Source organism: Nelumbo nucifera, chromosome 4, assembly GCF_055504915.1.
Source record: "Nelumbo nucifera cultivar China Antique chromosome 4, China Antique-T2T, whole genome shotgun sequence".
Classification (NCBI taxonomy): Eukaryota; Viridiplantae; Streptophyta; class Magnoliopsida; order Proteales; family Nelumbonaceae; genus Nelumbo; species Nelumbo nucifera.
The window spans coordinates 2,387,337-2,402,170 of NC_142652.1; the positions used below are offsets into that span (position 1 = coordinate 2,387,337).

Below are 14,834 nucleotides of genomic sequence, written 5' to 3' on the forward strand. Positions count from 1 at the left end.
CGAATCAAATAGGCCTTTAAATATTTTATATGTTAAAAGACTAAACAATAAACCATTCAGTTCAGCCATTATCAAAGGGGAATGGTTAATTTAGATCAGAACCACTTTCTCGTCTTGATCTGGGTTACTAATTGCCTTTTGTTTAATTTCTCCAAATTAGCAGAAGATATTTTCCCGAATTAAATTAAAAATATTATTATATTTAGTTTTTGAAAAAATGCATATAAGGAGACAATAGTTTTTATTTTATATTTTGTTGATATGACATGTTTAAAAAATAAAAACAGAAAAGTAGAGACGTTCTTATTGAAGAACGTCCCTTGAAATTTTCCAAAGAGATACTTTTAATTTGGGGTCAACACTAAATTTAATGTGTATGTGTGTTAAGGTATCTGAACAGGGCCCCAACTTTCTACCTTTTGTCTGTTGACACAATCGACCCATCCTCCTTGGTATGTCAATTCTGTTCTGTCGTTTCAGATTGCAGAAGGCTCTTGCATTTTAATCCCGTATTCTCAGTGAAGCATGCCAACAGGTTACAATAAAGTTGCACATACTTCAGACAATTACAGATGTATGGCTGGTCCCATGGACCCCCACTCTCAGTCGTCTCAGCTGCATACGTAATGAACCAATATTGCCTGCAGCTGCAGACGATAACGCAGTTAATAAGTCACCTTACCCATTGATAAGAGTAGTAGTGACACATTGACAGTTTGGTCTAAGCCCTTTTAAAGAAAAAGTTTGATTTTCATTAATTATTATTATTCTGGAACTTTCTACTACTCTTATCAGGCATGCACTGAGCAGGGATACAGGGATACAGGATACTGTTACATCAGCATGTGTGAAGAAAAGTTTAAATCGTCCCATGTCGGGTTTCTCTTCATGCAAATTCAGCTACACAACTCCTTAACTTTCTTGAACGTACGTGTCCCAAGGGGAGAGAGAGAGAGAGAGAGAGTTTTCCTGTTTTGCTGAAGGGTCGCACAGCAAATACTCTAGGTTTCGGTGGGACTGGGGGATGGGAGTGTTGCTCGTCGTGGTCGCCAACTTGCATGGCAGAACCACAAATTTGTCATCCACGTACATGACAGAGTGTTTGTGCTTGTTCATCGACTCGCGAGTCGCGACTCACTTCCTATTATCGTATCATGATATGGAGTTTGGAGTGTAGACAAACCGTAAATACCCTAATAGCTAGACAACTGTAGATGTTACAGAAGTCGCACACGCACAGCAGAAGGACCACACGGCGCGACCACTTGTCTGATAAGACAAACATTAATGTTTGGACGATCCACAAACAGAGAGGGAGAAGAATACGAGCAAATGACATGACCAGAGCAGAAAGCTCCGAGAGCCGCAGCTCCGCCTGCCGTCAAGTATAATTCTCTGATCATCAGCTAGCGCCTCCCAGGCTCCAGCAACTTCCAACTCATAAAGCACACTTGGAAATTAGAATTTAGACGACAGGGTCGTCGTCGTCGTCGTCCCAATTCGGTCATGTTGATCAGCTGGTCATGCGGATCGACCAACCTTTCTTTAATTTTTTTACTTTACAGCCCCACCGAAGCTTCTGCGTATATGAGGCAACTCATCTCATCTCAACCAACTCCTAGTTGGATTCAACCTATGATCCGGATCAGGAATTCGGGTACCCGCCTCCTATATCTATATATGCTAATCGTTCCTATATAATTATTACTATACCAAGTCCAGAACGTGTGTGGTTGTACTAGAGACTAATTAAAGATCTAGTTTCATTCCAAACCCTTGTCATCAAGTCAAGCTCAGGGTCAGGGGGAGCCTTGCATTGTTTTCAAGCAACGGTTGCAAATAGAAGGTTTGGCAGAGATTGATCATGGCTCTTTAGACTTTGCAGGGGTCTCTTTTCTCTTTATTTCCGACTCCTTTCTTTCTTTTAGTTTTAGGTGGCGTTGGCAGCAGCAGAAGAAGCACGTCCCCCCTCCCCCCACCGTTCATCTTGTCAGAAAGAAAGAGAGAAAAGCTAGCTATATATATATATATATATATATATCGAGTCTGTCTGTCTCGACGCCTCTATCTCGCTCAAAATCTGATGATCCAGTTCTTACTTTAGCCGACTTCCATGACCATTTTTATCTCCACCTTTGAATTTTATTATTGAATGCTTCCTGGTTTCCCACCTATCTATATTCTGTATAAAAATACCAGGTTGACGTCAAAAGCCCCTAACACGTTGAATTGGATACATCTAGATCCAAGTTTTGATTCATTTATATATCATTCGGATTCAAATAAAATCTTATTCATGCATTGAACTTGTATTGCTTTCGAATATTGGGTTCCATTAATAAATTAAACTAATTAAAAAATTATATATACTAATATAAACTGAATTTGGATTATTGACTTTGGTATTGCGTATTATATAAAATGAATTGAACAGATAGGGGTGGATTCATATTCGATCCAATTATGAACAGATTGAAGCTGTTTGATCCTTAACCTGGATTTGAATTGAATTTTGACAAGCGGATACTGTTTGCAGATGGCTGCATGTGTACATACTCTATCACTTGAATATACATACTTCAGTCAGTTCACCAACATAACTTTCCTTATTTTCTGATGATTGCTGGTTCTCTCTAATTGTTTAATTTAACCAGGATCAGCCTATCCACCGGTCTAACCAGGTTTACCGACCTTGACGTCGGTCTAGCACTTAAAGCACGTGATGCATTTACATGCAGAATAACTGGACCCCACATCATTTCACTATGTCATTGATCGTCCTCTCTGCTAAGATCCTAAACATTATTTATCTGATTAAATTCTTTCAAGTAACAAACCGAACCAATTAATTGAGAGGGGGAAACGACTGCCCCTTTACGCTTTATCAGCGCAGGACGTCTGCATATTGGTGAAACTGAAATCGTGAATGTTGGTATTCTCTCTCTCTCGTTGCACTTCTGAACCTTAGCCTTCTTTTGGTAATCTTGTGAGATCAAAAACGCATGGACCAAAAAAAAACACAATAACTTAAGACGAAGAATGGAATTAATCCTCCAAGGAAGATGTTTAACAAGAATCCCGTACAATAATACTGAATGAGCATAAACCAAATTCCTTACATCTCACTCGCTAATCTATTGGGTCTCTGCTGTTTGATTCCCTCCGCTGATCAGGAAGCTCAGAACTAGAAGAAGAGCTTCCGAAGTGCGATGAAAAGCTCAGAAGATCTTGCTGTTGTTGTTGAGAAAGCACCGAAGTTGACGACAACGACGACCAAGACGTTGTCCAAGAATAAGACGGCAAAACAAGGGATTCCGGATTGTATAGATTCGAGGCAATGAATGGTAGATCTTCGTCCCTACTACAAAGAAGTTGGGCGTACTGAAGGAGGTCTGGGTACATTTCCTGTGACAGAGAAGGAGCAGGAGCAGGAGCAGAAGGAACAAGGACCTGGTTAGGAAGAGCAGCAGCATGGCTAGAGTCATGGCGGCCTAGTACGCAGCCCAACCCAGTCCTGCCTTGCACTCGCTCAGGAAAATTAAGCTTGGCTTTGGTTCCTTTAAACTTGAGTGCTGCCTCGTCATAAGCGATGGCTGCACTCTCGGCCGTGTCAAAAGTACCGAGCCACACTCGAGCTGCCTTCTTTGGGTCACGTATCTCCGCTGCCCACTTTCCCCATGGTCTCTGCCTTACTCCTCTGTAATGTCTTCTCCTCGAGTTCCCTTCACAGATATATATTATCGTTAAGTGTCATTCATAGCAAGAGAGAGAGAGAGAGAGAGAGAGAGAGAGAGAGAGAGAGAGAGAGAGAGAGAGAGAGAGCATGGCGCACACAGAATGGAACTAGAGAATTTGAGTATACTCACAATTTGATTTTTTTTTTTTTTTTTCCTGCTTCTCCAAACTAGCTAGAAAGCTCGATATACCTCCACAGAAACTAGAGAAACAAGAAAGCATGGCGCACACAGACAAAACTAGAACTAGATAGACCTAGAACCCGTTCACCCAATACTTTGAGAATAAAAAAGAAGATTCGTTTCCATTTGGGCTAAATGAGAGAAGCTAGAATTACATATACCTGATAAAAAATGGCCAATTGATCATTTTTATGCCAAAGGAGGAAAAAAAACTTGGTAGGTAGTGGAAATGGTATTTTGATTTCAGCAATTTTTCTTTATAATTAATTAACTTGTGACTATGTGAGAGATAATTAGATATGTATCTAGGGTTTTCATAACAATAATTAACAAGACACGGTACCTTGATCCTGAGTAGGTGGTTGAGAAGGGTCCAGCTCTCTCATGCCGGATTCCGGCACTTTTAGTGGGTTTGCTTGCACCTGGGCTGACTTTTCATCAGCGGGGCCGATGACATGGGCTAGGGAAGACACCATGGCCGATATATCTTGTTCAGAACGAGCGGAGGAGTAGGCGGAGAAGATGTCCTCTTCCTTTTTCTCCTCCGATGCATCGGAAGGAAGAGGCCTCTTCCCATATCTCCGATCCACCTTTCTAAGCTTTGGGAACGGCTAGCGGAGACACCACCAACCACTACTTTCTTTTGTGTGGCGCTAGCTAGTCCATCACAACATCAATCTGATCAGTCTTGCAGTCACAACATATACCGGATAGATGATTAAAGAATCAAACGAATAGAAAAAGAAGAAGATCTGGAATGATAATCACGGCCGAGGGGATGGCTGAAGAAGAAGAAAGAGAGAGTGAGGGAGAGAGATTGTAAGAAGGAAAATAGGGTTAGCGAGGGGGGTTTTATTAGGGAACGTTCGAGCCACAGTTGTATCAGTCTTAGCTTTTGGTGGTGTGAAGAGGAAGAGTTTATTTATGTATTTAATTGAGATGATCGCATCTCTTTTTTTTTTTTTTTTGGGGGGGGGGTTTTCATCTCTCTCTCTTCTGCTGTATATATTTTCTTTGACTCCTGGTCTCGTGCCGTGTCTTTGTTCTCTTCCTACTTTTGTCTTTTCGTCCCCTTTGCTTTCTTTCTCAAAATAAATCTTCATCTTTCATGCTTTGCTGAGTTTGCTCTGATCGTCAGCTGCCGAGTCGATCTTTAATTTGGTTTATATCTTGTCACAAATAGGGTGTAAACGGATCGAATTCGAACCGAATAGTACAATATCCGAATCCGAATCCGATTTAAAAAATCTGATATCCGAATTCGAATCTGTTTTTTTTTTTTTTTAATATGATATCCGAATTCGATTTGATATTTGACGGATATTGAAAATTAATATCCAAATTCGAATCCCATTAAATATTCAAATATTTGATTCAATTTGAATTCGATTAATTAATTATTTTAGATAATTAATAAAAATTTAAAATAAAATATTTTATTGATATAAAGTATATAAATTATTATATATAACTTAATTATATATATATATATATATATAACTTAATTATTATATATAAATTATTTTTTATATTTTATATATTATATATAAGAATTAAATAATCGATCGAATTCGGATATTTATCGAATCAAATCAGGTCATATCTAAATTTGAATCCGATTAACTATTCAATAAGAATAGGATATCCGAATTTGACCGATTAGATATTCAAATGATCTGAATTCAATTCAATTATATCAAATATAAAATTCGAAATCGGATTCCACAAAAATAAAAAAAAAGAAGGAAGAAAAAAAATTAAAGTAGCGTTTGGTTTGGTCGTTTTAAATCTAAGAAGTAGACGTATTAACTAAGCAGTAAAACATGCAAACACGCATTAACTAAGAAGTAGACGTCCATATAAATAAATATATATATTCTTCCTCTTGACGTATGTGGGTTCATTACTTCACTGTCACTGAAGCTTGCATTAAACTTTCGTTGACGGTAGTAGGAATGATACCCTTTTTGGGAAACCCAGGAATCAGGCATTTTTCCATGAATGAATAGCCAAAATTTAATATTTGTAAATTAGATGCAATTTACCAGTCTCAAAGCTCGATTGGCTGGATCCAGATTGATAGGCTGGATTATTCTTGGTTAGATTGTACTTTGTCCGATTTGGTTCGGTCATTCGTTTGCTTGATAACAACTTGGACCATATAATAGTTGAAAATTCCTGCCAGTTGACTCAGTATTCATTATATAATTTTTCATTTATTTATTTTGTTTATTAGTATATTATCTAAAATTCATTATGATTTTTTCACATCTTTCTTCAATTTATTGTCACTTTTCAAAAACTTGAAGATAATTCTCCTATCACTGAGTTCTTTCGTTAGGATTTTTGTTAGATCGCCATTAGTGATCATTGATAGAGATTATCTATATAAGCATTTAAAAGCTACCCTTAAAATGCCCAATCAATCTTATTAAATATTTTATGAACTGCCCAGTGAGTTAATCGAGTCATGGATATTGAGGGTCATCACTCAAGCTTTTCAGTTTTAAACAGTTAAATACCTGATAATGGGGTGTTGGACAATCTGGGTGTTTTTGTTTTAGTTTTTTCTCAAAATTACTGTTCCAGTAGAAAAACAAAAAACACATCCACTAATTTTTTTTTATTTTATTTTGAGAAGTGAAACTAAGATATGTTTTTAAAACCATGGAAATTATTATTATTTTTAAACAAAAACAAATGTTCACTCTTAAAACGTTTGAAAACAAAAAAATGGATATAAAATCAAGAACATGTTACTATATATGATTTTTGTTTTGAGAAATAAAATGGTTTCCAATCAGATACATAGATAGTTTTGATTTGTTTATAGAAGATGGTACAAGAGAAAAACAATTCACCTTGAAAAAACGCCCCTAGATCCCATAATGGGTGTAAAACAATGGACTAAGTTGAGTTGGTGATTGACATATAGAAAATATTAATTTCAAGAGATGAGCTAGCTAGGTGGGGATCTTCCAGGGTTGGGTGCCATGGACCAAGCATGTGCACCATGTGTTTGTGCCAGGCCAAACATGCAAGTGATAGAGACTTGCCATCTTTCTTTTCTTTGTTCTTTAAACCGATAAAATTCCTACCTTATAAGATGATTACAAGTGTATAATTGACCAGTGCACTTCTCAAATTCTTATGACTTTTGTAGAGAAGAGATTTCCTACAACTCTGCTCATATACAACCCCCAATAAAATATAAACACGTAAATATTTTAAACGAAACACTAATTGATGTATGTGATGTTTCATTTTTTCTTTGAAACACTGAGATGTGTTCACATTTTATTGAGGGTCTCCATATTATCTGGTCGCAGGAAATGTGATCTCAACCTTATATACTTATATCCCCCCCCACCCCCTCTCTCTAGATCGATCTCTCTCAATCACAAGCAAAGGTTCACGTGGAGATGCCTCCTGAAATGCTGCAACAAAGACAGTAATTTGAAACCCTTCACATGCCATCTATATATCCTCTGATATAAGGCCAAAAGCTTCCAATAGTTGGAATAGAGTCCCTAATTAATAATAAAATGATAATAACAGCAGGAGATAGCATGTATCAAGGCTTCATATATTCTCAAATGATTCATTTATTCTGTCTCCGACAGGGCCATGACCTTGGGCTTCATGCCGTTTTCAAATTGACTTTGTCAGGTGTAACATGTGAGTATGCCATATAATAATCCGGGTCTTTTAATTTGCCCACTTTGGGTGCCTGAATCCCCTTTTCTTTCAACTTAATTTCATAGATAAGCTATCTTAATCCCTCTCTCACATGCCAATCTCTACCATGTTTTTGACCATATCTTCTTCTTTCTTATATATTCTACTAGTTATGGCGCTGTTAGTGCTCGGATCCATCAGCTGATAAACATGGGGATTGGGTCTTTCTGCTCTATTTACTTATTTATTTTATTTTATTTTGAGTCCGCATTTTCAGCCACAAGACCCGAACCCATTCTGATAACTTCATATAATAAGTCCAAAAATTGTCAATTTATCATTAGATATATCGAAGATAGTTTGAAAAGAGAGATATACAATTAGGATTCAACTCTGATATTGGAAAATTTTATTACCAATTAATTAGTATCATAAAAATAGTATTTATAAAAATACATAGAGTTTTGATTAATTGGTCAAAGCTATCCCAATATCATACCTTTCTGGCATCATTGATTTACAAATAAAATGATCAGATTTATGGTCAAAATAGCAAACTAGAGGTATGCCAGTTATAATTGGATTCTAAACGATAAGTTTGATTAATAAATAAATAATATCCTTTTATAGTGTGGCTGTGGGTAAGGGTGTCAATGGACTGGTTTTGAATTGGACCCCATCCAATCCAAAATCAATTTGGATAGATTGGACAGACCAATGAGACATATGGGATTGGATCAATCCAGACCAAAATATTTAGGGAAAAGTACGGAAACACACAATGCAGAATTCTGAATTCCAGCCCCCCCCCCCTATAAACCATATCCTGCCCGTGAATTTGGCATCAATTCACGGTCAGGATGCATTCCCCCTGTACTTTGGGCCTAGTAAATTCTGATCTGGGTTGATTAGTACTTCTCCCAAATATTTATTAGATTGGATTGGACCTGATTCGCCCGTAATAAATTTATATTGGATTGTGTTGGATTAAGCCAATATCTGATCCATTGATATAAAATAAGAATATATGTGCCAATGGACCGAATTCAGGTTGAAATCAATCTAAATTAAAATAAAATTGAACAGATTAGACGGTCCAAACATTGAATTGAACCGGTCCAAAATGATCCAAAATATTCATTGGATTAGATTGGACCTGATCCATTTATAATGGAATCACATTGAACTGGACCGGATTAGACCAAATCCAGTCCAATTAACACCCCCTATTGTGGGTGTGGGTTAGACTAGTTTTATGCGTTAAAGTTGAAGTTATTGGCTTTAACTTGATACATGACCCAGGCCCAACCTACTGAAAGATATCTTCCTCCAAACACCAATTAACCATTTTACTGTCACCGTTACGCTTCAATGTTAAAATTTAGAAAGCATGTAATCGATGGCAACGGCTGCTATTAAGATGGTCATGTCAAACTTTTAATCTGCTTCCTCCATTTCTGCCACAATTCAGGCTTTTTTTTTTTTTAATAAATTGCCGAAACCTCTTGACCTAGCTGAAATCTCCCCCGCCTCCTATTAACTTTTTAATACAGTTGCAAGTATACCATCTTAACAAGAGTACCCATGCAATTTCTATTAAGACTGATTCATACAAAAAATAATACAAACTTTATAAACAATAAGAAATAGATAAATTTAAAGTTGCAGCTTTACCTTGAGCGATAAAATTAAAAAAAAAAAATTGGAAGGGTTTGGAAAAATAAGTGATTGATATGAAAAGAAAAATTAGAAAATAAATATTTTTATTAAAAGTAATTGTATGGGTATTCTGAATATTTTTATACATCTATTTAGAGGAATCTAATGGATCTACCATCAGAGTAGACTGCTTGCAATCATGTCAAAAAGTTCAAGAGAGACGATTACAATTACCAAACTTTAGAAGAAGTTTCAACAACGATCATGAAAGATTTTAACAATTTACCCATTTTTTTTTATTTCAATGAATTTGACTATATTAATTATCATGATTTATATTCGACTCCGATAACCGAAAAGACAAGATGCCAAAAACAGTTATAACCAATGGAAATTGATTCTTTGGATATCATATCTTTCGGGCAGCATAGATTTTTCCGTGGATCCGTGGATAGGTGGAAATAATGAGATTGTAAGATAAGAGGTGTCGGTGACGTCAAATTTGAATTGGATGATTTCTCTCCTTGTATTTATTACGGGGGGAAAAGGATTTGATTTGTGGCAGCCAAAGGTTGTTGTTTGGATAATGAAGATGAAATGTGAAGTGAAGTAGCACAGTCGTGAGATAGCGCTGACATAGTGGGAGTTGTTGCTGACTTCTTTGCCCTTTAGACGTTATCACGTAACCATCCGATATAACACTCAATCTCCATATTCCTTGGTTTTTTTCCGTAAAAGTCTTAACCTCTATTAAATTCAAATAGATTGGGATTTTGGAGGTTTCTATAGAAATGGGCTTTTGGATCACTGGATCGCCCCATGTATATCGTCCTACCCATTATGGGCCTGGCCCATAAATTCTAATTATGACGTCCTTATAGTTGGGCTCCATTTGATGCGTTCCGTGTCGATTGTTGGTTTTTAGAAGCTGCCGAAAAACTTTGCCCCGAAGTAAGAAGTTTGATTTAAATTTATTTCAAAAAGTTAAAAATAAAACCTCTTACCGTTTTTGTCTCGTCTTTGCGAAAAAGACTCACCTCCAACAAAACGGTATGTGGACTGTCAAAATTCAATAAAAAAAAAAACTTGCCAAAAGACACTTAATTTAAGTCTGGCAGTGAGGCGGTGACTTCTACTGCCGGTAAGGCTGTCTCCACTGGACACGTTAGCTCATACAATTACGCATCTTTTACTGTTGCATGGAAGTGGTGTGCGGATTAACGTGTCAGAGGATAGTGGATTATGATTGTCTAATTAATAATATTTGGACGGTTGGACCGGAAAACCAGAAATCAATCAGGTGACAATTTCATTTTATTTTATCTCAGGATCGTTATTTTGCCAAAAACTATTAATTTAATCAGTAAATTATTGATCCTGGTAGTCAAACTGTTCAATGCTTTTGACTGTATGTTTTTTTATTTTCTTTAATTTTTTAAATTTTATTGTAAGAACAGGCCATACGTTCAGCTCGAATGATCAGACTATTTGACCCAAGAACTGGACTCCTGACCGATTCATTATCTAATTTGGGTTTAAAAACCTTGATGTAAACAACCTAATATTTGACCTCTCAAATACCCAACGTGAAGTTTTTAGTTACGCCTCCTTTTCACCCTTCCAAGTCTGAAGTTTTTAGTTACCATTGTCATGGAAGGGGTGACTTTGGCAATCCTTTTTTGTGTATCCCCGTTTTTGGGAGTTTGTTGATGAGTTTTGACTCTATTGGAGGTTGGTCCTCCTTCATTAGGGTTTTCATCTTTTTGAATCGTCTTATAAGAATTTCTCCCGGTGCTTAGAATTTGTTTCTTTATCAATAATTTATTTTAAGTTTACCTTTTCATATATATATATATATTTTTTATTTACTATTGATGATTGGACTCTCATGCATTGTATTTAAGATTCTGAGCATTCTTAATAAAATTAGCCATTGCCTTCGAAAAAAAACAGTACACAACGTGATGTCGGGATACCTTAAGAAAGTCCTTAAAAAAAGTATCCAACGTGACGACCAAAGACTCAGTGAGCAAAAGGTTTGACTATGAGCAATACCGGACTGGAGGTATACTGTTTTCTCCCTAACGCTTCTGGGTCATCAGTTCAATTGGTTGGATCGAATATAATAAATTAATAATATTAATTATAAATTGAAATAAAAAAAAAAGGATTAACTCAATTTGACCACCAAACAAAAAGTTATGGCATTAGAAAGTTGATGAGAAAAAAAAAAAAAAAAGAAGCCAAGTAGCCAACGTTTTTATAAAATCAGAACTGGTTGTTTGGTTTCCCGGTTGGATCAGCCGATCCGATCTGATCTGATCGGATCAGATCAGTCGATGGACCAGTTCATGGTTTTTCCAGTTGGACTGATCAGTCCGGTCCGGTTCAGTAAACACGGGTAGGAGAGTAGGTATGGATGAAATTAGAGGAAATAGACTGAGAGATTCTGGTTTGTTTTGGCATATCATGTTCGCGAATGAAGATCAATTTGATCCACGCCAACGGTAATGATCTCGTAATGTCAAACACGTTGCACTGTGTCATAATAATTTCCGCCTCTAATTTAGGAAATTTTTATTAATGTGTTCTGTGTTAAGCAAAAGCAGTCCACATTAGCTCGTGGATGTTTGAAATGAATGAATTGAGCATATTCCATGACATAAACTATAAAAATAAGTAAATAAAAATATAAATGGGAATCCGGGATACAAATCCAACAACTAAGGCTAATTGCAGAGAACTATTTAATTAGACGCATATTTTGTAGGAAGTAATTGGCAATTATTAATTCAGGCTCCAATGAAGCTTAATATATATGAAGTTTGGATCTACTGATAAATAATTATTTATTTGGTAGGTCCATTGCTGGATCCCTAATAAGTAATAACAATACACCACCTGATCGGGACCCGTCCATGTGCACAAATCACATGCGAAGAAATGGATTTTTCCGTTTCAAAAAACATCACCTTCTCACAAGGGATCCTTTTGGTTTACGGGATTAGAGATTTAGTATTAGAACTGGATTGGCCCATTCCAATTTCATTGGAATCTTATTCTCATTCATGATGGAATGGTATTCCCTCATTTGAGTATGGCTAGGGGTGATAACGAGCCGAGCTTTTCACGAGTTGTTCGAGTTCGGTTGAAATCGAACTGATTTCAGTGGCTCGATTATTAAACGAACCAAGATCGAGCCTACTAGAGCTCGGCTCGTGAGCCGGCTTGAATATATATATATATATATATATATATATATATATATATATATATAATAAAAATATTATAATTCTTAATTTTTTAAATATAAAATAAAAAATTTTTGATATACAATTTTTATTTTTATAAAATATTTTTTTTTTTCAAAATCGAGCTTGAGCCTGGTACTATTCGGCTCAGCTCGACTCGAATCCACCCCTAAGTATGGCTATCCCCTCTTCTTCCCTTGGGAATGAAATTCCATTCCATCTGATTTCAATTCTTATTCTGATTCCCTTCCAAATCAAATAGGCTATGAGAATAAACCATTTTGATTTCAATTCCAACTATAAACCAGATGGACCCTAATGCTCGGTTTAGAAAGAGTACAAATATAAATATGTACAGTGCAAATACATACAAAATAATATAAAATATGAGGTTTTGCATTCTACAAATTTGTATTTATATTCTTTCCAAACTGAGCTTAAGATTCAATTTGCTGCTTGAGGCTACACAGCAGAAGTAGCCCATCCCCCTCCCTTAACCCCCCAACCTTGATGGCAGAGGGATTTGATAATATCAAAGATTCAATTTGAAAACAATATAAATATAAATATGTACGGTGCAAAATTTTGTATACATGTTTCTAAACCCTACACACATGACACCACAGTTGAACATTGGAAGTGAGATTGGCTTCTATCAGGGCAAATCTGTGCCCACACCATTCTAACAGCCTTTTGTAACTTTGCATTGAGAATATCTCTCCATTAAATAAAGCATGTAAGTATGAAGATATTCTCAATGCAAGGCAGTAGAAGCTGCCCGAATGGGCTTTTCCCTGACTGAAGCCAAACTCGTTGGAATCATACAAATACAGGAGATTGTTATCGATGTAGGGCTGTGGTGTCCCGTGGGTAGGAGATCGGGCTTGTAACATCACCGGGTAGTCCATCCCCTGACCCATAAAGCCGCCTCTACTTAATATTTTGCTTAGACCAATTAGTGGATTGATCCCATTCCCCATATAAAGTATTAAGTGTTTTTCTTTTTTTAGTAGGAAACTAAGTGTTTTTCTGGAAGCTTATTGAAACGGTTCTTATATTCTCCAACACCAATGTATCAATTTCCTCTTTCTTGGCTCTTGGGAGTTTCCTTTAAGAATTTTATACCATTTTTCCCCTTTTTCCAAATCCTGTTGGCATCCTCCTGGTGAGGTTCCTCGTTTTCTGTGCTAATTTTCTCTCTCCTCCAACTAAGAAAACTTCTAATAGAAAGTCTGACTGACCTAGTTACTATCAGGGTTGCTCAATGGATCTTGATAACAGTGGCACTCAGAGGTTTCTGTATAAATGATAGCAGGGATTAGCATGCTGTGTCTAGATTTTCAGCCCATGGGCAGGTCATTGATTGCAGTTAGTTCCCTCCTCTCCATTGGTTCCATCAAGAGTCAAGACTAATTTTGATGGGTGCTCGGTTGATAATCCTAACCCATCAAGAGTATAGGAGCTTTTGGTATACATGATTACATTGTGGTTCTTTCTTTACTGATAAATGATAATGCATATTGTATTGGAACGTGATTAGAGTGGAGATCATTTCCCTTGTTTATGGCCTTGGAGTCATGCTTGTAATGGGTGACAATCAGTTTAAGGTGCAGTGACATTCACAAAAAAAAAAAAAGTTGGATGCACAAAGCAGCCAATGGTCCTTGGTCTCTCCAAACAGAACCAGGCAAGAAACTGTATCAAATCCGTCGTCGTTAACTAAATTTGAGGGGTTAAAACTTGCTTGTTTGGCATCATTGGATAGGTTAGTCCATTACCCATTCGGGATCACATGATTTGGACATCAATTGAGTAGGTTATGGCCAATTTATGGATAGCCATGTAGCTGAGTCCAAATCAGCTCCCCACAAGGTTGCCCTCACAACGTCCCACAACACCTCCTGATGATGACATCATCATTTCTGGGATTATCATCGGGAGTTATTCTCAATACATGGCGGGGATGTGCTGTGGGACGTTGTGGGGGGCTGATTTGGTCTCCAAGTAGCCACAATTCTGTGACAGGATTTTTGGTAATTTTTATTATTTTTATTTTTGAATTAAAACTCTTTTATTTTTAGAATTCGTTTGATATGTATTAGTTTTAGAAATTGTTTTCTTACCAAAAAGAGTAACTGTAGAAACCCTTTTTAGGACTTTTTTCTTGGTTTGGTAGCCATCTCAAAGAACTGTTTAACCTAAATACTTAAGTTGTTAGGTGAGGTTTCTGAATTTTTTTTTTTTTTTTATTCTCTAGCACGCCCTCTTTGGGGTGAGCAGTTTATTCGGTTAAAAACCGAACCGAATAAACCGAAATAAAAAAAATGCA

The 14,834-nt window shown here is 36.6% G+C and overlaps 1 protein-coding gene across 2 annotated transcripts; it reads right to left on the reverse strand.

The window, feature by feature from the left end:
- Positions 1-3,023: 3,023 nt before the first annotated feature.
- On the reverse strand, positions 3,024-4,892 carry LOC104592013 (ethylene-responsive transcription factor ERF113). Of its 2 annotated transcripts, XM_088902549.1 has the most exons (3): positions 4,261-4,386; positions 3,867-4,078; positions 3,024-3,722 (listed from the first exon to the last, which is right to left on the reverse strand). In XM_088902549.1, the coding sequence occupies exons 2-3, from the start codon at positions 3,955-3,957 to the stop codon at positions 3,130-3,132; spliced, it is 684 nt and encodes a 227-aa protein (XP_088758675.1). In that variant the 5' UTR covers positions 3,958-4,078; positions 4,261-4,386; the 3' UTR covers positions 3,024-3,129. The 2 variants fall into 2 exon arrangements, with proteins under 2 accessions (XP_088758675.1, XP_010249458.2); XM_010251156.2 differs by lacking the exon at positions 3,867-4,078 and having other exon boundaries at positions 4,261-4,892.
- Positions 4,893-14,834: the final 9,942 nt, after the last annotated feature.